Source organism: Epinephelus lanceolatus, chromosome 17 (assembly GCF_041903045.1).
Source record: "Epinephelus lanceolatus isolate andai-2023 chromosome 17, ASM4190304v1, whole genome shotgun sequence".
Taxonomy (NCBI): Eukaryota; Metazoa; Chordata; class Actinopteri; order Perciformes; family Serranidae; genus Epinephelus; species Epinephelus lanceolatus.
The window spans coordinates 200,001-222,320 of NC_135750.1; the positions used below are offsets into that span (position 1 = coordinate 200,001).

General features: G+C 42.9%; 2 protein-coding genes and 1 pseudogene across 3 annotated transcripts in view; all 3 read left to right on the plus strand.

The window, feature by feature from the left end:
* The window catches only part of LOC144458410 (uncharacterized), a 1,977-nt pseudogene extending 1,374 nt beyond the window's left edge, over positions 1 to 603 (plus strand).
* The window catches only part of prkn (parkin RBR E3 ubiquitin protein ligase), a 16,152-nt gene extending 1,478 nt beyond the window's left edge, over positions 1 to 14,674 (plus strand). The window contains exons 2-11 of the mRNA XM_078176266.1: positions 617 to 780; positions 889 to 1,186; positions 2,058 to 2,197; positions 3,233 to 3,316; positions 3,403 to 3,518; positions 3,638 to 3,774; positions 4,024 to 4,085; positions 13,949 to 14,179; positions 14,296 to 14,413; positions 14,527 to 14,674. Of these exons, the coding sequence (XP_078032392.1) occupies positions 617 to 780; positions 889 to 1,186; positions 2,058 to 2,197; positions 3,233 to 3,316; positions 3,403 to 3,518; positions 3,638 to 3,774; positions 4,024 to 4,085; positions 13,949 to 14,179; positions 14,296 to 14,413; positions 14,527 to 14,630 (1,454 nt within the window). The 3' untranslated portion in view covers positions 14,631 to 14,674. The remainder of the gene's footprint in view (positions 1 to 616; positions 781 to 888; positions 1,187 to 2,057; positions 2,198 to 3,232; positions 3,317 to 3,402; positions 3,519 to 3,637; positions 3,775 to 4,023; positions 4,086 to 13,948; positions 14,180 to 14,295; positions 14,414 to 14,526) is intronic.
* A 6,578-nt stretch (positions 14,675 to 21,252) lies between these two features.
* The window catches only part of ubr2 (ubiquitin protein ligase E3 component n-recognin 2), a 50,925-nt gene continuing 49,857 nt past the window's right edge, over positions 21,253 to 22,320 (plus strand). For both annotated transcript variants that reach the window (XM_033612472.2, XM_033612474.2), the window contains exon 1: positions 21,253 to 21,398. In XM_033612472.2, the coding sequence (XP_033468363.1) occupies positions 21,315 to 21,398 (84 nt within the window). In that variant the 5' untranslated portion in view covers positions 21,253 to 21,314. The remainder of the gene's footprint in view (positions 21,399 to 22,320) is intronic.

Sequence of the window (22,320 nt, forward strand, 5' to 3'; positions counted from 1 at the left end):
TGCTGAGGTTCTTCTGTGTTCTACTGTGTTACTGCTGTGTTCTACTGTGTTACTGTTGTGTTCTACTGTGTTACTTCTGTGTTCTACTGTGTTACTGCTGTGTTCTACTGTGTTCTACTGTGTTACGGCTGTGGTTCTACTGTGTTCTACTGTGTTACTGCTGTGTTCAACTGTGTTCTGCTGTGTTACTGCTGTGTTCTACTGTGTTCTACTGTGTTCTACTTTGTTACTTCTGTGTTCTACTGTGTTACTTCTGTGTTCTCCTGTGTTACTGCTGTGTTCTACTGTGTTCTACTGTGTTACTGCTGTGTTCTGCTGTGGTTCTACTGTGTTCTACTGTGTTACTGCTGTCTTCTACTGTTATGTTGTGTTCTACTGTGTTACTACTGTGTTACTGCTGTGTTCTACTGTGTTCTAATGCAGTAATGCGGTAACAGTACTCACTGTTCTCAGAGTAATGCGATAACAGTACTCAGTATTCTCAGAGTAATGCGGTAACAGTACTCAGTATTCTCAGAGTAATGCAGTAACAGTACTCAGTATTCTCAGAGTAATGCAGTAACAGTACTCAGTATTCTCAGAGTAATGTAGTCACAGTACTTCCTGGTTGTATCAGTGTTCGTCAGGTATAACCTGGGCCCAGGTGTGGCCGTGGAGCTGCAGGAGGATGCGAGCGTGGCGGAGTTGAAGGAGGTGGTGGGGAGTCAGCAGGGAGTCCGACCTGACAACCTCAGGGTTCTGTTCGCTGGGAGGGAACTGAAGAACACCTCCACCCTGCAGGTGAGGACAACCTGAGGAGAACCTGAGGGACAGGAAGAGACAGAGAAGGCCTCACCTCCTCCTTTCATATTAATTATTATCCCTTCCTCCTCCTCCTCCTCCTCTTAGGGCTGTGACCTCCCGGAGCAGAGTACAGTCCATGTCGTCCTCCCTCTATCAGGTTCCTCCTCCTCACAGCTCCTCCTCCTGCCGGAGCGCCTGGCTCAGGCTGAGGAGGAGGAGCAGAGCAGTTTGACCAGGGTGGACCTCAGCTCCTCGCGCCTCCCCTCCACCTCCTCTGGCCTGGCTGTGATCCTGGAGGGGAGCGATGGAGGAGGAGCCCAAGTAGCAGCAGGAGGAGGTGACAGGGGAGAAGAGGAGCTGAGAGAGGAGACAAGAGAGGAGGCACAGACTGCAAGCCTGGAAGGTCAGTGTCACTAGTATGTCAGTACTCCTGCTGTATGTCAGTACTCCTACAGTATGTCAGTACTCCTGCTGTATGTCAGTACTCCTGTGGTATGTCAGTACTCCTGCTGTATGTCAGTACTCCTACAGTATGTCAGTACTCCTGCTGTATGTCAGTACTCCTACAGTATGTCAGTACTCCTGCTATATGTCAGTACTCCTACAGTATGTCAGTACTCCTGCTGTATGTCAGTACTCCTGTGGTATGTCAGTACTCCTGCTGTATGTCAGTACTCCTACAGTATGTCAGTACTCCTGCTGTATGTCAGTTCTCCTGCTATATGTCAGTACTCCTACAGTATGTCAGTACTCCTGCTGTATGTCAGTTCTCCTGCTATATGTCAGTACTCCTACAGTATGTCAGTACTCCTGCTGTATGTCAGTACTCCCACAGTATGTCAGTACTCCTGCTGTATGTCAGTACTCCTGCTGTATGTCAGTACTCCTACAGTATGTCAGTACTCCTGCTGTATGTCAGTTCTCCTGCTATATGTCAGTACTCCTACAGTATGTCAGTACTCCTGCTGTATGTCAGTACTCCTGTGGTATGTCAGTACTCCTGTGGTATGTCAGTACTCCTGCTGTATGTCAGTACTCCTACAGTATGTCAGTACTCCTGCTGTATGTCAGTTCTCCTGCTATATGTCAGTACTCCTACAGTATGTCAGTACTCCTGCTGTATGTCATAACTCCTGTGGTATGTCAGTACTCCTGCTGTATGTCAGTACTCCTGCTGTATGTCAGTACTCCTACAGTATGTCAGTACTCCTGCTGTATGTCAGTACTCCTACAGTGTGTTGTGTGTCTCACTGTGTGTACCTATGTATGTACAGGTGGGCGTGGCATCTATGGATTCAATGGGTGTGGTCACAGTATGTTCTTTGTGTACTGTAAAAGTTGTCGATCGATCCAACCAGGAAAACTCAGAGTTTGTTGCCGAAGCTGCAGACAGACAACGCTGACGCTCAGCAGGGTGAGTCAGCTGATCCCTGACTATGTCACAGGCTGATGATGTCATCTGTAAACACATTGAGATCAGGTTTATATCCACTGACTGGTGATGATAATGATGATGATGGTGATGATGATGGTGATGATGGTGATGATGATGGTGATGATGAGGATAATGATGGTGATGATGATGATGGTGATGATGGTGATGACGATGGTGATGATGATGATGATGGTGAGGATGATGATGATGATGATGATGGTGAGGATGATGATGATGATGATGATGATGGTGATGGTGGTGATGATGATGATGGTGGTGATGATGATGATGGTGATGATGATGATGATGATGATGATGGTGAGGATGATGATGATGGTGAGGATGATGATGATGATGGTGATGATGATGATGATGATGATGGTGAGGATGATGATGGTGATGATGATGGTGATGATGATGATGGTGATGATGAGGATAATGATGGTGATGGTGAGGATGATGATGATGGTGATGATGATGATGGTGAGGATGATGATGATGATGGTGATGATGATGATGATGATGATGGTGATGATGATGGTGATGATGATGATAATGATGGTGATGATGATGATGGTGATGGTGATGGTGATGACGATGGTGATGATGATGATGATGGTGATGATGATGGTGATGACGATGGTGATGATGATAATGACGATGGTGATGATGATGATGGTGATGATGAGGATAATGATGGTGATGATGATGGTGAGGATGATGGTGATGGTGATGATGATGATGGTGAGGATGATGATGATGATGGTGATGGTGATGACGATGGTGATGATGATGATGATGATGGTGATGATGATGGTGATGACGATGGTGATGATGATAATGACGATGGTGATGATGATGATGATGGTGAGGATGATGATGATGATGGTGATGGTGATGACGATGGTGATGATGATGATGATGGTGGTGATGATGATGGTGATGACGATGGTGATGATGATAATGACGATGGTGATGATGATGATGGTGATTATGGTGACCTGTCTCTCTCAGGGTCCGTCCTGTTGGGAAGACGTTCTCCTCCGAGGTCGTATCCATGGCGTGTGTCAATCAGAGAGTTGTCATGGCAACGAAGCGGTAAGAGGGCGGGGCTTCTGTGTCACAGAGCCATGATAGTTCAGTGTGTTCATCCAAAGGTATTCAGTGTGTGTGTGTGTGTGCAGGAGTTTTACATGAAGTGTGCGTCCCATCCGACATCAGAGGATGATGTCTCCGTGGCGCTCGACCTCATCATGACCAACAGCAGAGACGTCCCGTGTATTGCCTGCACCGACGTCATGTAACACACACACACACACACGCATACATACATACACACACACACACAGACACAGTGAGGTCATCACACGCTGAGGGGACGTCTGCTGTCCGATACATGTCTGTGTGTGTATCCCACAGGGACGTGGTCCTGGTCTTCCAGTGTTCAGAGCGTCATGTGATCTGTCTGGACTGTTTCCGTCGTTACTGTCAGACCCGACTCAACGAGCGCCAGTTTGTTCACCATCCTTTGATTGGCTACTCGCTGCCGTGTGCCGGTAAGACGTCACATCGTGGACTCAATACGTTATCAATACAATTGATACACCCATCTGACAGGGTTCAAATGTTTTAAATATGTTTTAATATGTTTAAATGTTTTTTTTTTAAAAAAAAATACTATTTAATTTATTTCATAAATGTGTTAAAATCATTTTTAAAATTTAGGTTTTTTAATGTCATTTTTTAAATTTTCTTCTTTCTTTTCCTTTGTCTGTGTTTAAACATGTGACATGTGACACGTGCAGCCGGCTGCGTCGACTCTCTCATCAAAGAGTTACATCACTTCAGGATTCTGGGAGAGGATCAGGTGACACCGTCCTTCTTCCTCCTCTTCTTCTTCTCCTTCTTCTTCTTCTATAGGGGCCGGGCAGGCAATCCTGCCAGGACCCTCTTGTTTTCCTGCTCGTTCTTTCTTCTTCTTCTTCTTCTCCTTCCGAGGAAATCCTACTTCCCATGCGCGATAAATCACCAAACTTTGCACAAAGGTCCAGTCCTATGCCAGATTTGCCAAGCTGCAAACACAAGTCAGTAGTCTTCATGGTGGCGCTACAGCAAGTGTCTAAAGTTCAAAACTGTGAAAATTCACAACACATCGACCGTATGTGCTACAGCTTCGTAACTTTCACCAAAATGTAGCCCCGATACTGAAAAAACTTTTGTACATTTAAACCTATTGCAAATTATGAAGTTCATCACGTTTTTTTTTCAAAAACTGTAAAACTTCTTAAACCATTCTCCTCCCTTAATTTTTGCTCAGTTAACACCAAACTTGCTACAGAGCATCTTCAGACTGTCCTCCACAAACTGTCCTCACAGATTTTTGATTTATCAGAAACTGAGCCTACAGTGCATCAAAATGTTTGACTGTAAACAGTACTGTAAACATATAATTGCAAATTCTTGCCAAATAAGTTTTCAATGTTCATGAAAAAAATGGATGACGTTTGGCAAATATCAGAATTATATATCAAAAACTAAATTTTTGACAGCATTTTGAATTCTGTCCTCATGTGAACCATTGCTGTCAATGGGAATATTTTACACATCAGTTTTTCACTTATGCTGATAATCAGTCTTTGTTCTTTTTCAGATTTTTTGATAACTGAATTTATGGCAGCAGTTTGAAATCTGCCTTGACAGCTGCTGTCATCCTGGTGGCTGGCTTACTCAGCCACAGATGAGTTGTCACTGGCTGATTAGCTCAGTCAGATAGAAGATGCTCCTTGGTGTCAGAGGTTGTGAGTTCAAGCTTCAACTGATGCAAAATGTACATTGTAATGGCAACTTTCTTGTTGTCTTCTTATTCTGCCTCTTGTTGCTCAGAATTGCCTAAATTTGCCTAGAATTGCCCGGCCCTGACCATTGCTGCGCAGCAGCTATAATCTTCTTCTTCTTCTTCTTCCTTTTCTTCTTCTTCTTCACACACTGTCAGAGGATTAATATATATACACACTTAATTTGTACACACTCTATATACACATTTGTTTTTTATGTTTGTTTGTTTATATCAGTGAAGGATGAAGATACAGATGTTTCACTCTTTATTTAAGAGACCAAACTGTCACATTAAACTTAATTTAAATCAAACTTTGTTTAAATCGAACTTTATTTAAAAGCAAACTTTATTTACATTAAAGCTGCAGTAGGTAGAAAGCCTGAAAACGGTTGATTTTTGAGTCTCATCTGAGTTAGGTTTTGTTCGTCTCCGCCCTGAGCCCCTCCAACCAGACGAGCACGCGAGTATTTTATCCTACTTGGTTCTATTTCTCCTTCTTTAGAGGCTGAACACAGAGCCATGGTGAGGTGCAGAAACCTATTGTTTGTCTCAGACCACTTGATTTACATTATGCTTAGAGGATATTATAAAATTTTTACTCAATTATACCAAAACAATGTTACCTACTGGAGCTTTAAATTGTATTAAAAATCAAACTTTATTTAAATCAAACTTTATTTAAAATCAAACTTTATTTAAATTAAATTTTACTTAAAATAAAACTTTATTTAATTTACATTTTATTTAAATTAAACTTTATTTAAAATCAAACTTTATTTACATTAAGTTGTATTAAAAATCAAACTTTATGGGACTTCCGGTGATGGCAGACACGGAGTAGACGCTTCTACCCCGCTCTCCCATACTCTTTACAATTTTATTCTTGTTAACCCAACTCTTCATCTCTACCAGCAAACTGGTTCATTGACCTCAACGTCATATCGCCTCCTGAAATGGCAAATAAGCACAGAAAACAAAGTAAAAAAGACCCCAGCGAGACAACTGCTAGCGACGTTAGCATGGCCGCGCTAACCAGCCTTCTGGAAGGCCACAAGGCTGACCTAGCAACGGAGTTCAAGGCATCCTTTTCGGCGCTGGAGGCCAAAATACATCTCGTACAAGCTCCTGTGTCCAGCCACGGCCAACGAATTACATCTCTGGAAACTAATGTGGACTCAGTAGATGAACGCCTGCTAAGTCTGGAGGCTTTGTGTGCAGAGCTAATGGCTATCAGTGAAAAGCTAAAATGGTGGATCTGGAGGCTTGAAGCTGCCGTAACAACGTTCGTATTATAGGACTTCCTGAGTTGATTGAAGGACCGCGACCAACTGATTTTTTTCTCCACACTGCTGACTCAACTTCTGGGTGAGGAAATACTACCGACACCACCCGTGCTAGATCGAGCACACAGATCCCTGGCCCCAAAACCCAAGCAAGGCGAGAAGCCAAAGTCGGTCATCGTCTGCTTCCATGATTATCAAACCAAAGAAAAGGTTCTCCGCGAGGCCTGTAAGAGGAGATCTGAGCTGCAATATCAGGGTAAACCTGTGGTCTTCTTTGAGGTGACCCCGAGGTGATGGAGCAACGGGCTGTATACTGAAGTTCTAATCAAATAATCAAATAATTATTGGAGGAGATTTCAACCACGTTCAAGATACAGACCTCAACAGGTCCTCCACCAAACAGTCTACATTGTCTAAATCAGCCAACGCTTTAAAGTTTCATGCAAACCAGTTAGGCCTAGCTGACCCCTGGAGGACTATGTATCCTTCCAGAAAAGCTTTCTCCTTCTTCTCTCATGTTCACCGGTCATACACGTGGATTGATTTCTTCCTGCTTGACAATAGATTATTACATGAGACACTGTCGTGCGACTATCACACTATAGTAATTTCAGATCATGTCCCAGTTTCTTTACATATAAATTTTTCTCAGGGCAGACCACCCACCAAACTCTGGAGATTTAACTCTCATTTATTATCTGAACCAAAATTCAAAGACTTTGTAGCCTCTCAAATTCAGCTCTTTTTTGAGATAAACGACACACCAGACATTAGTAGTGACATACTCTGGGAATCTTTTAAAGCCTACCTACGCGGACAAATTATGTCTTTCATCTCTGGTTTCAGGAAGTCGGAGCACTCCAAATTGAAAGAAATCCAGAGATTAGATGCCCGATACTCTGCTGATCCCTCTGACACACTGTATAAGAAACGAGTACAACTCCAATCACAATATAATCTGTTGTCTTCCGGTCGGACAGAGAAGCAGCTGCTACTCACAAAACAACGCTTTTTCGAGATGGGGGACAAAGCAGGCAAATTCCTGGCATATAAAGCACGGGCTGAGGCGGCATCTAGACTCATACCGAGGATTAAGCTGGATTTGGATGAAGTTACACCCGATCCCACCACTATAAACAACGCCTTTGCTGACTACTATTCTAGATTGTATTCCTCCGAAACCTCCTCAACTGATTGGGAAGGCCCAAACCCTCTTGACCTGCTTACGTACCCACAAATTGATTTAGCGGCTGCAGTAGATGTGGGTGCACCAATCACTGTGTCTGAGGTTAAAGAAGCGATGAAAGCCTTACAGAGTAATAAATCACCCGGGCCCAACGGTTACACCACAGAGTTTTATAAGACCTACTTTACATCTTTAGCCCCAATTCTAGTCCGAGTTTTTAATGAGGCCCTGGAAAAAGGTCGACTGCCACCCACTCTATCAGAAGCTTCAATCACCATATTGCTAAAAAAGGATAAAGATCCGCTACTGTGTAGTAGTTATAGGCCAATCTCTCTCCTGAACGTAGTTTTCAAAATTTTAGCGAAAGTGTTAGTCAGTCGCCTCCAGAGAGTTATGCCAGTTTTAATCAATCCAGACCAGACTGGCTTCATTTCTGGGAGGCACTCATCCTCAAACACTCGGAGGTTATTCAACATTCTTTACTCCCCTCCTACCGACTCTCCTGAACTCGTTCTATCTGTTCTATCCCCTCAGTCTCTGTCAATGATCTGGTTCATAGTTTCAGCTCTAAAGCTATGAATATTATGGACAATATTGCCCCCATGAAGGTCAAAGTTATCTCTGGTAAGAAAAAAACACCATGGAGGAATGCCACACGGATAAAAGCTCAAAAAAAGAGAATGCAGAAAAGCAGAACGCAGGTGGCGAAAAACCAAACTCCAGGTTCATTATGACATCTATAAGGAAAGTCTGCACATCTATAGCTTGTAGCTAAAAAGGGCGCGGCAGTCCTTTTTCTCTGAGATTATCAACAAAAATAACAACAATGCACAGACTTTATTTACTGTTGTTGACAGACTGACAAACCCATCAGCGTCAGTCCCTCCTGAACTGCTATCCACCAAGGCATGCAATGACTTTGCTTCTTTTTTCACAGACAAGATTTTAAAGATAAGACAGACAGTCTGTAACTCCAACACAGTGGCTATTTCACCTGTGCCTCATAAGACTACTCCAGTTAATTTGGCACTTTTTCACCCATTAAATTATGCTACTTTGACAGACATAGTTAGAAACCTTAGGTCCACTACCTGCTGCCTTGACACTCTGCCTACAAGCTTTTTTTAAAGATGTTTTAACTGCATAGCATCAGATATACTACAGATAGTCAACTGTTCTCTTCAGTCAGGCCTTTTTCCAATGGCCCTGAAGACTGCAGTCATTAAACCTCTCTTAAAAAAGCCTAATCTGGATGCCTCGGTAATAAATAACTACAGGCCCATATCAAACCTACCATTTTTAGGAAAGATCATTGAAAAGGTTGTTTTTCAGCAACTTAACACCTTATTGGAGCAAAACAATTCCTTTGATGCCTTTCAGTCTGGATTTCGAGCACATCACAGCACTGAGACTGCACTTGTACAATGACATTCATCTGAGCAGTGATGCATCAAAGATTTCAGTTCTGGTATTACTGGACCTCACTGCTGCATTCGACACAGTTGACCATAAGATACTGCTCGACAGACTAGAAAAGATTGTGGGACTTTGTGGCACTGTGCTAAATTGGTTTAAATCTTATTTACAAGACAGGGATTTCTTTGTGTCACTTGGCAATTATGAATCTGTGCGAACAAAAATTACATGTGGATTTCCTCAAGGGTCCATTCTTGGGCCTCTTCTGTTCAACATCTATATGCTCCCTCTTGCTCAGATTATGGAGTATCATAACATCTCCTACCATACTTACGCAGATGACACACAACTTTACATAACAGTGTCACCAGATGACTACAGTCCCCTACATCTGCTAAATAAGTGCATTGACGAAATCAATACATGGATGTGCCAGAATTTTCTACAACTAAACACAGAAAAAACTGAGAAAGAACAAAGCCCCAAAGAACAAAGATCAATAGTCAGCGCTCACCTTGATGCCATGACACTAAAACCTACAAATCAAGCCAGAAATCTTGGTGTAGTTCTGGACTCAGACCTAAATTTCAATAGTCACATTAAGACAATGACTAAATCAGCCTACTACCACCTTAAAAACATAGCAAGAATAAAAGAATTTCTGTCTAAACAAGATACAGAAAAACTTGTTCATGCTTTCATTTTCAGCAGGCTGGACTATTGTAACGGTGTATTCACAGGCCTGAGTAAAAAATCAGTCAGACAACTGCAGCTTGTCCAGAACGCTGCTGCCAGAGTCCTCACCAACACCAAGAGAGTGGAGCACATTACGCCAGTGCTTAAAGGCATAGTGCACCCAAAAATGAAAATTCAGCCATTATCTACTCACCCATATGCCGACGGAGGCCCTGGTGAAGTTTTAGAGTCCTGACATCCCTTGCAGAGATCAGCGGGGGAAGCGGCTAGCACATCTAATGGTAGATGGCGCCCCAGACTAACGTCCAAGAACACAAAATTGAATCCACAGAGTACCACCATACTGCTCATCCATAGTGATCCAAGTGTGCTGCAGCCGCAACATAAAAAGTTGTTTCGAAAAACATCATATGAACTCTGTTTTTAGCTTCACTGTAGCCTGTAGGTCTGCACTACAGTCTTTTAGCAAAGGACAGTGCAACATGTCTGAAGACTTTTAAACTGAGGAGGAACAGCATTTCTTTGTTGAGCCATATTTGTTTGAGCCCGAGTATATGCACGGAACTCAGGCTACTGGACGAAGCAGCCGCCGCAGCTCATGAGCCTAACCCTCAGCCAGCCGCAGAATACCGGAGTCGAGCACTGGAAACCTGGTGGTGTAGTTGTTTCAAATGCAAAGCAATGCCAACGGATGAGGAAAGTCTTTGCTGCGCAGACTGGGAATTGCCGATGCCTGCACTTGATAATCTGGACATCAGTACTGACGAGACTGCTGCTCTTCAGAGACCGTGCATCACCGATCACCCTGAGCGCACACGTGAGCGCGGAGCACAGAGAAGCAGTCAGAGCTACAGGCTACAGTGAGGCTAAAAACAGAGTTCATATGACGTTTTTCCAAACAACTTTTTATGTCGCGGCTTCAGGACACTTGGATCACTATGGATGAGCAGTATGGTGGTACTCTGTGGATTCAATTTTGTGTTCTTGGACGTTAGTCTGGGGCGCCATCTACCATTAGGTATGCTAGCCGCTCCACCCGCTGATCTCCGCAAGGGATGTGAGGACTCTAAAACTTCACCAGGGCCTCCGTCGGCATATGGGTGAGTAGATAATGGCTGAATTTTCATTTTTGGGTGCACTATCCATTTAAGTCACTGCACTGGCTTCCTGTGTGTCAAAGGATAGACTTTAAAATCTTGTTACTTGTCTATAAAGCACTAAATGGTCTCGGGCCTAAATACATCTCTGATTTACTTGTATGTTATGAAGCATCCAGACCCCTCAGATCATCTGTAATAGGTTTACTCAGTGTTCCCAGGATCAAAACCAAACAAGGTGAAGCAGCCTTTAGTTTCTATGCTCCCCGCCTGTGGAACAAACTTCCAGAATATCTGAGGTCGGCTGAAACTGTCAACTCATTTAAATCAGGGCTTAAAACATTAGTATTTACTGCAGCTTACCAGTGAACTAGATATGTAACTTATTGTTAGGATAATCTGTAGCTATTGTTTTTATATTTGTCTGCTGTTGCTTTTGCTTTATGTTTGCTTTTTAAATGCATTTTCTGCATTGTTTTTAACTATTTACTGTCTTGCTTTTAGCTTTTGTTTTTAATGATTTATTGTTCCTTTAATGTTTTATTTTAATGTATTTCTCTTGTAAAGCACATTGAATTGCCTTGTGTATGAATGGTGCTATATAAATAAAATTGCCTTGCCTTGGATGCTGAAAAAGCATTTGATCGCGTAGAATGGAGATAGTATTTTATGTTCTCAATAAATTTGGCCTCAGCCCCGGTTTTGTGGAATGGATTAAACTCTTATATCTCCTGTAGCTTCGGTAAATACTAATGGTATAAAGTCATGCTTGTTTCCTTTGCACCGGGGCACCCGTCAAGGTTGCCCCCTTTTGGCCTAACTGTCGAACCCCTAGCCATTTGGCTGTGGAACAAGAATAGGTTTGAGGGTGTCATACGCCGCGGCCATTCTCCATAAACTTTACTTATATGCAGACGATCTCCTGTTATATATTTCGAACCCTGCTTCCAGTCTTCCTATAATTTTGAGTATATTTGAGAAATTTGGAAAGTACTCTGGCTATAAGCTGAACCTGGGAAAGAGTGACTACATCCCCATTTACCCTGCTGCTGACTGTCTCCCTCAAGGTTCCCTCCCTTTTAGAAAAGCTACAGATGGTTTCAAATATCTTGGGGTCCAGGTGACAAAATCATTTACCGAACTATTCTCCAAAAAATTTTAACCCACTGCTCGACCGTTGTAAATCAGATCTTACTAGATGGTCCTCACTCCCAGTCTCATTAATTGGGCGGGTCAACCTGATTAAAATGTCATTATTACCACAATATCTTTATCTTTTTCAACATATACCTATTTACATAAGGAAGACCTATTTTTCAAAACTTGACCAGTTGATAAGCTCCTTTCTTTGGGGTAATAAGCGGGCACGAATCAGTCGAGCAGCCCTCCGACTTCCTAAGTCCCAAGGTGGACTAGCACTCCCAAACTTTTGCTACTATTACTGGGCCTGCAATGTTAACAAGCTCCTCTTTTGGAACATATGTAAAACAGTAGACAAATGACCACGGTGGGCTTTGCTTGAGATCTCCTCACACTTCTGTCTTTGGTCAGTGGTATGCTCTCAACTGCCACTGTCATTTAAACAGGTTAGTCTCAATCCGATTGTAACAAATACACTAATGATCTGGAACCAGTTCAGGAACGCATTTGGCCTCCACACACAATCATGTCAATCACCAATTTATCGTAATCACTGATTTCTCCCCTCATGCTCTGATCCAGCTTTCCGTACCTGGTCTGATAGAGGGCTGGTGACTATTGATGACCTCTTTATCGAGGGCATTTTCTCTTCATTTACTGACCTGGTTTCAAAATTTAACTTACCAAATACTCACCTATTCTGTTTCATTCAGATAAGACACTATGTGAAATCTTGTTTTCCCCAATTTCCAAATAGACCACCAGAACCACTGTTAGACCAATTCTTAACCCTCAATACTAAGCGGAAAGGGCTTATAGGAATCATATGCAACTACATCCACAGACTGTCTCCTAATCGTTTGAATTCTCTGAGGACTGCCTGGGGTCAGGACCTCAAGATTCCTTTGTCTGATGAACAGTGGGAGAAGATACTTAATAGTGTTCACTCAGCTTCTATTTGTGCGAGACACAACCTCCTACAATGTAAAATCCTGCACAAAGTTTATTTTACTAATGCCAAACTGGCTAAAATCTATCCTGATAGGACAGACACTTGCAATAGATGCAGGCAGTCACCCACTGACTTCGGCCACATGTTTTTGACCTGCCTGCTACTGTCTCAATTTTGGACTGCAATTTTTGAAACAATTAGCAAAGTAGTAGGCCAAACTATAGTGCTTGAGCCTCTTACTGCCTTCTTTGGAATCCCAACCTCAAATCCACAAGGAAAATCATGCACTCACCACCTTGCTTGCTCAAAGACTCATTCTTCTAAAATGGTCTCACTCTGCCCCACCTACTCATAATAAATGGATTCAGGAGGTATTGCACTGCATTACACTAGAAAAGATTAGGTTCTCCTTGAAAGGTTCGTTAGATACCTTGTACAAGACATGGCAGCCCTTTCTAGTACACATTGACTCACTGACTATTGCTGCAGAAAGTAACTGAGCCCCACCCCCCACCCCTTTTTTTTAATTTATTATTATTATTTTGGTTTTTTTTTATTTATTTATTTATTTAATTTTAATTATTAATATCTCTCTGTCGGTATTATAGCTGTTTACCTTTTAATTGGTATTCTATTTGTGCATGTCCGATTGTCCAGGGTCTGTGATGATATGAATGGATGGAGTGAATGTGTGGTATCCCAGGGTGGGTGGGACAGAAATGGGATGGGACGGAGGGATTGTTTTATGACAGAACCATTTTTTGTCATGAATGTTGACTAATTGCCTGTGACTTGTTGGGTTCTGTAAAAAAATCAATAAAGAAAGTTTGAATTAAAAAAAAAAATCAAACTTCATTTAGATGACATGTTATTTAAAATCAGACTTTATTTAATTTACATTTTATTTAAGTCTAACTTTATTTAAATTAAATTTTAGTTAAAATCAAACTTTATTTGAAATCTATTTGAAATCTAACTTTATTTGAATTACATTTTTTTACATTAAATTTTATATAAATTAAATTTAATTAAAAAATCAAACTTGATTTAAAATCAAACTATATTTAAATCAGACATCATTTGAATTAAACTTTATTTAAAGTCAGTGTGTTTGTGTCTGTCAGTATGGGCGGTACCTGCAGTACGGCGCGGAGGAGTGCCTGCTGATGATTGGAGGACTGATGTGTCCGTCGCCCGGCTGTGGGGCGGGGCTTCTTCCACCTGATGGCGGCAGGAGGGTGGAGTGTGACCGACAGCTCGGCTGTGGTTTCATCTTCTGCAGAGACTGCAGGGAGGGCTACCATGAGGGTGTGTGTCCCGCGGAACAGGCCACGCCCATAGATGAAGCCTCTCAGGTAAGCTGGCCAATCACAGAGCTCCTGACGAAAACAGGAACATATGACATCATCTCAGGCACTGAAATATATCAAACACTGCTCTTCCTCCTCCTCCTCCTCCTCCTCCTCCTCAGGTTTTTGTGGTGGAGGAGGAGGCCTCTCAGAGGGGGAGGTGGGATCAAGCCTCCATGCTCCTCCTGCAGGAGTCGACCAAACGCTGCCCTCAATGTTCAGTTCCTGTGGAGAGAAACGGTAACAGTACAACTACTGTATCTGTCTGTGTGCAAGTATTGTGTCTGTCTGTGTATAAGAACTGTATCTGTCTGTACTCTGTATATGAAGTACTGTGTTGTATCCCCCTGCAGGCGGCTGTATGCACATGCAGTGTCCTCTGTGCAGAGCTGAGTGGTGTTGGCTCTGTGGAGTCACCTGGAACACAGACTGTATGGGAAACCACTGGTTTGGATAGAACCTACTATCATGGGGGGGAGGGGGGGGGGCACTGCTTTGGATAGAACCTGTTATCACGGGTGGGAGCCACTGGTTTGGATAGAACCTACTATCATGGGGGGGAGCCACTGCTTTGGATAGAACCTACTATCATGGGGGGGGGGGGGGGGGGCACTGGTTTGGATAGAACCTACTATCATGGGGGGGAGCCACTGCTTTGGATAGAACCTACTATCATGGGGGGGAGCCACTGCTTTGGATAGAACCTACTATCATGGGGGGGAGCCACTGCTTTGGATAGAACCTACTATCATTGGTGGGGGGGGGGCACTGGTTTGGATAGAACCTACTATCACGGGGGGGAGCCACTGCTTTGGATAGAACCTACTATCATGGGGGGGAGCCACTGCTTTGGATAGAACCTACTATCATGGGGGGGAGCCACTGCTTTGGATAGAACCTACTATCATGGGGGGGAGCCACTGCTTTGGATAGAACCTACTATCACGGGGGGGAGCCACTGCTTTGGATAGAACCTACTATCATGGGGGGGAGCCACTGCTTTGGATAGAACCTACTATCATGGGGGGGAGCCACTGCTTTGGATAGAACCCACTATCATGGGGGGGAGCCACTGGTTTGGATAGAACCTACTATCATGGGGGGGGGCACTGTTTTGAATAGAACCTACTATCATGGGGGGGCCACTGGTTTGGATAGAACCTGCTATCACGGGGGGGAGCCACTGGTTTGGATAGAACCTATTATCACAGGGGGAGCCACTGGTTTGGACAGAACCTACTATCATGGGGGGGAGCCACTGGTTTGGATAGAACCTACTATCATGGGGGAGGGGGGACGGCACTGGTTTGGATAGAACCTACTATCATGGGGGGGCACTGGTTTGGATAGAACCTACTATCACGGGGGGGAGCCACTGCTTTGGATAGAACCCACTATCATGGGGGGGAGCCACTGGTTTGGATAGAACCTACTATCATGGGGGGGGGCACTGGTTTGAATAGAACCTACTATCATGGGGGGGCCACTGGTTTGGATAGAATCTACTATCACGGGGGGGAGCCACTGGTTTGGATAGAACCTGCTATCATGGGGGGGGCACTGGTTTGGATAGAACCTACTATCATGGGGGGGAGCCACTGGTTTGGATAGAACCTATTATCACGGGGGGAGCCACTGGTTTGGACAGAACCTGCTAACATTGCGGGGGGGGGGGCACTGGTTTGGATAGAACCTGCTATCATGGGGGAACCACTAGTTTGGCTAGATCTTACAATCACAGGGGAATTATTGATTTGGATTGAACCTACGAGTACGGGGGGGGGGGGGGACTTTTGATTTGGATAGAACCAGCGATCATGGGCTAATTACTCATTTGGATAGAACCTATGATCATGGGGAAAGCTACTGATTTGGATTGAACCGACCATCACAGGGGGAGAACCATTGCTTTGGATAGAACCTATGATGATGGGGGGGCTACTGGTTTGGATATAACCTACGATCACGGGGGGGAACTACTGGTTTGGATAGAACCCACGATCACAGGGGGAAAACCACTACTTTGGATAGATTCTACAATCACGCGGGGAACCACTGGCTTGGATAGAACCTATGATCACAGTTGCCCCTCAGAGACACTGTCGTAGTCGAACCACCAACTCTGATCCACCTGATCCACCTGTTTTCCTCTGTCACCTGGTCACAGCTCTGTGACCATTCTATAAAGAATTAGAAGAACTGAAGGTACTGACTGTGTGATGACATAACTTCCTGTCTGTCAAAATAAAATATTTATTTATTGTAAACATCATAATGTGATTGTTTTTTGTGAGACATCAACATCAGCTGATTGGACGTTTATCAGTCGTAGAATCTGTCGATAGGAAGAATCAATAACTGATTATTTCAACAACCAACTTCAATAAAATCTGTTTACATCATAATCTGACCTTTGAACTCTCAGATATATCAACGTCATCATCAGCATCATGTGATGTGTGTGACATCACTGCTGCGTGTGGTTACAGGTTCCACAGAGCAGTCACCTGACCTTCACCTATCAGTGATGAGTGATGAGGAAACAGATTTTCAGTCTGTTATTATAAAAGTTTAATGACACAAAGCTAAATGCTTAGCTAACAATTTTTAATGTCTGATTTCCAGGTGAGGTTTTTTGTTTTCAGAGGGTTAGGATGTTGACGACAACCGACACACTCAGTACGTTTACATGCACAGTTTAATTCCACTTTTAATCGGAATGAAAGGCCATTCCGATTAAAAGTGGTCATGTAAACGGTCATTCCGATTGAAAAACAGTCATTCCAATTGAAAATTAAATCCGATTAAAGGGGGTGGTTTATTCCGTTTGTCATTCTGAATGAAAGAATTTTGTGTGCATGTATACACTCATTCCTCATTAAATTCATTTCAGTCTTTCTGTGCATGCTCGTTTCCTTGCCCTTCTGGCGCGATGACGTACAGTCAGGTCCATAATTATTTGGACAATGATACAGTTGTCATCATTTTGGCTCTGTACACCACCACAATGGGTTTTAAATGAAACAATGAATACCTGCTTAAAGTGCAGACTCTCAGCTTTCATTTAAGGCTTTTTTCAAAAATGTAGTATGAACCATGTAGGAATTACAACCATTTCTTCACACAGTCCCCCAATTTTAAGGGCTCATAATTTGGCTCATATTTGGACAAATTAACATAATCATCACTTAAACAGTCAGTTTTAATATTTGGTTGCAAATCCTTTACAGTCAATGACTGCCTGAAGTGTTGGACACATAGGCATCATCAGATGCTGGGTTTCTTCCCTGGTGATGCTCTGCCAGCCCTTTACTGCAGCCGTCTGCACTTCCTGCTTGTGTTTTGGGTGTTTTGCCCTCAGTTTTGAGAGAAACGCATGCTCAATTGGATTCAGGTCAGATGATATGACTTGACCATTGCAGAACATTCCACTTCTTTGCCTTAAAAATGTCTTTGGTTGCTTTTGCAATATGCTTCAGGTCAATGTCCATCTGCACTGTGAAGCATTGTCCAATGAGTTTTGAAGCATTTGGTTGAATCTGAGCAGATAATGGTGCCCCAAACACTTCAGCTTTCATCCTGCTGCTCTTGTAAGCAAGACAAGACTTCACTAGAATAAATACAGAGGATTTATCACAAGATGCAAACCATTGGTTAGCCTTAAAAATGGAAGGCCAGATTAGAGTTTGTCAAAAACCATCTAAAAAGCCTGTACAGTTGTGGAACAGCATACTATGGACAGATAAAACAAAAATCAACTACCAGAATGATGGGAAGACAAGAGAAGGAAGAAGGGAAGGAACTGCTCATGATCCAAAGCACACCACCTCATCAGTGAAGCATGGTGGAGGTACTGTTATGTCATGGCCATGTATGGCTGCCAGTGGAACTGGTTCTCTTGTATTTATTGATGATGTGACTGCTGACAAGAGCAGCAGGATGAAAGCTGAAGTGTTTGGGGCACCATTATCTGCTCAGATTCAACCAAATGCTTCAAAACTCATTGGACGATGCTTCACAGTGCAGATGGACATTGACCTGAAGCATACTGCAAAAGCAACCAAAGACATTTTTAAGGCAAAGAAGTGGAATGTTCTGCAATGGCCAAGTCATATCATCTGACCTGAATCCAATTGAGCATGCGTTTCTCTTGCTGAAGCCAAAACTGAGGGCAAAACACCCAAAACAGAAGCAGGAAATGCAGACGGCTGCAGTAAAGGGCTGGCAGAGCATCACCAGGGAAGAAACCCAGCATCTGATGATGCCTATGTGTCCAACACTTCAGGCAGTCATTGACTGTAAAGGATTTGCAACCAAGTATTAAAACTGACTGTTTAATTGATGATTATGTTAGTTTGTCCAAATACTTATGAGCCCTTAAAGTCAGGGGACTGTGTGAAGAAATGGTTGTAATTCCTACACGGTTCATACTACATTTTTGAAAAAAGCCTTAAATGAAAGCTGAGAGTCTGCACTTTAAGCAGGTATTCATTGTTTCATTTAAAACCCATTGTGGTGGTGTACAGAGCCAAAATGACGACAACTGTATCATTGTCCAAATAATTATGGACCTGACTGTATATAGCGCGCATAGCAACGGGCTGCATAGCAACGGGCTGAGATAGAGCAGTCGGACTTGTTGCACTCACCGGTTTCCATTCTCCACAGCACGGTCTTCTATCTCCCTTCTTCAATCTTCTACCTCCCTTCTCCTCCTCAACAGATGAAGCATTAGCAGAACAAGGTTGTTGTCGTACTGCTGCTTCAAGAATATAAGCAGAACACGCCCGAAAAACGCACTACGAACGGCATCGTCAAACATCTTGTTGTCCGGAACGAGGACTACAGTGTTTTCTTCAGGTAAACGTAAACACGTAACATCCGCCCCGCCCCCTATCCAATCAGAAACCTTCCCTGACCCAAACCTTGTGCAGACCTGAATAAAGGTGATTGAACTGATCTCCCGTGTAACCCCTCATTCGGAATGAATATTTCCCATGTAAACATCCTGGAAAGACTTTAATTCATGATGATTTCATTCAGATTTATTTCATTCTGAATGAGAAGCTATCATGTAGCTGTAGCCACTGTGAAACAAAGATGTAATAACAGGGTGACGTTTCCAGAGGTGGAAGGGTTAGTCCCTGTCCCTGTGGGGACGTCTGTCTCGGGACATCAGACAGAGTTCAGTCCATCAATAAAGGGACTGTGGGGACATCTGTCTCAGGTCATCAGACAGAGTTCGGTCCATCAGTAAAGGGACTGTGGGGACAGCTTATTGGAGGATCTATCTGTATCTGAACCAAAATCAGAGGCCGTCCTCCTCCTGATTGTTCTTCTTTGGTTTTTACTGCTCACTGTGCGTCACATGTAGGTCTGTCCTCATGAACTCTCATCCTTCTGATTGGCTGGCTGCAGTCGTTTATATTGAATGTTACAGACTTAAATGGACCAATCAGGGGCATCTCAGGACTGGTGTGTCCTCAGGTCTCCTCCTGGTCGTGGTGCTCCTGTTGACTCTGGAAGAGGTGCTGAGGGAGGAGGTGCAGGACATCCTGCACCTCTGGCAGCAGTGGGCGGAGCGTTGTCTCCATGACGACCTGTGCTGCTCACGTCCTATGTGGCCTCAAGTACAAAAAAAACAAAACAGGTTTAAAACTTTGGTTGTTCACACGAAACTAAACAGATCATCTCTGCTGCTGTCTTACCTCTGATGACCTCACTGCATGTGAACAGAAACAGCCAGTCAGAGTTGAGGAGTCTCTGACGCAGCACTGGTCACATGACCCCAGACTGTGTCACAATTCCGTCTCTCTGTCCTCAGATCTGTTCACCAACACGTTTTGGTTTTTAACTGCAGAATGAGAACCTTTCTGACCTGGCAGCCATCTTGGATCAGGCATCGTCCTCCAGAACTGGATCAGACCAGAACTGGTGGAGGTACAAGATCGGCTCGGCCTGCCAGAACGGCTCGGGGCCTGCGACTGCCTGTGACATCACACAATATGAGCGGTTGTAAGATGGGGTGATGACATGGCACGTTGTGATTGGCTGTAGTGGGTTTACCATTTTCATGGGTTTTAGTGCTCGGTGGTCTAGCGTCAGCAAAATGGAAGAAAAATCACAACTTTTACCTTGAAATCCATTTTTTTTAGGCAAAAGGTTAGCATCACAGCCTTACCCTCGCCTCCCGAAACCAGGAGAGCAGAAAGGCAGTGATTAGGAAAGCATCCAAAAAGTACATGATAAAGGGTAAGTCACACTGTGAATTAACGTTACGACACTTAAATTACTTGCCAATGAAGTAATGTGTGTGTGTGTGTGTGTGTGAGTGCATGTAAAAGTAAGTCATACAGCAGGGTGAATTCACACTACAACACTTAAGACAGCTTTCAATGAAGTTGACTGTGTGTGTGTGTGTGTGTGTGTTAGGACAGATGAACAACCATCCATAAAAACCATGCCTATCCACTGAAATACTCCTGTAAGTTGTATGGGGGAACATTGTTATATGTAAACAAGACATTTAAATTTTAGTTTAGTCGAATGCACACACCATGTGTTCAATGTCTGTACATGTCTTTATTGATTAGTTTTATCTGTCAAACATAGAAGGATATTGTACAGTTCTTCAACAAATTCATGTTTTATCTATTCTGTGTCATTGCAGTTTGTAAATGGTCACAGTGCTTTGTGAAACTGGGCCCTAAGAGTTAAAGCTTCAGTGCAGCAATAGAAAGGATCTGAGGTACTATAGCTGTCAAAGGTTTTTGAAAAACATTGGGTATATAAATGTATGTGTGTGTGTGTGTATATATATATATATATATATATATATATATATATATATATATGTATATGTATATAGACTGCACCTAGATATAAAATATATTTCTATTGGCATGGAAACAGATTGAATAGTTCCCAGTTTTCATATTTGTGATTTGTGATCTATTTGACAGACACCTATCTGTGTCTGTGTCTGTGTGTGTGTGTGTGTGTGTGTGTGTGTGTGCGCGCGTGCGTGTTTTCTGTCTGATCTTAGTATTTTCAAAGTCTTGGCCCCGCCCCCCTCAGCTGATGCTTATTTCCGGTTCCGGGTTCTTCTCCGTTGAGCAGCCACAGAGCAGACGGAGGAAAGATGGCGGCGGCCCAGTCCGACAGAGACCCACCATCAGCTTTATGTTCGGAGTTCCTGAATTTCTCCGCCAAAGACACGGCGTCGGTAAGCTCCTCCTCCACCTGTCGGTCCCTGCTGACGTCCTCACCTCACCTGGCACCGCGTCACAGCGCGCGCTCTCACCTGCTCGACGTTTTTCTGGTTAATCTGCAACACGGAGCTAATGCTAATGCTAATGCTAGCAGTTGTGAGTGATGTGTCAAACATCTGGATCGTAAACAGCTGCTGCAGCTGTGTGTGTGTGTGTGTGTGTGTGTGTGTGTGTGTGTGTGTGTGTGTGTGTCAGTCTGACGTCACGACGTCAACTCCGACTGTCGGTGTTTATAAACACACCTGCGTGTTTTTTTGTATCGTTAAATCCTGTGTCACTACCGACCGGTTATTAACCGTCATAACCGTCAATCAACAGCGTGTGTCAGCCTGCACACCCTCAGTACACTCACCTGTCTTAATGTATTAGTTATATCTGTCTTTACATGACCAAACATGGAGCTGAAATTAGATTTATCTACCTTTATCTCATTTATTTATTTATTTCTGTTATTTCACTCATTTATTTCTATTATCTCATTTATTTATTTCTATTATCTCACTCACTTATTTCTATTAACTCATTTATTTATTTTTATTGTCCAGTTTATTTATTTCTATTATCTCACTCATTGATATCTATTATCTCATTTATTTATTTCTATTATCTCACTCATTTATTTCTATTATCTCATTTATTTATTTCTATTATCTCACTCATTTATTTCTATTATCTCATTTATTTATTTCTATTGTCTCATTTATTTATTTCTATTATCTCACTCATTTATCTCTATTATCTCACTCATTTATTTCTATTATCTCATTTATTTATTTCTATTGTCTCATTTATTTATTTCTATTATCTCACTCATTGATATCTATTATCTCATTTATTTATTTCTATTATCCCATTTATTTATTTTTAATATTTTAC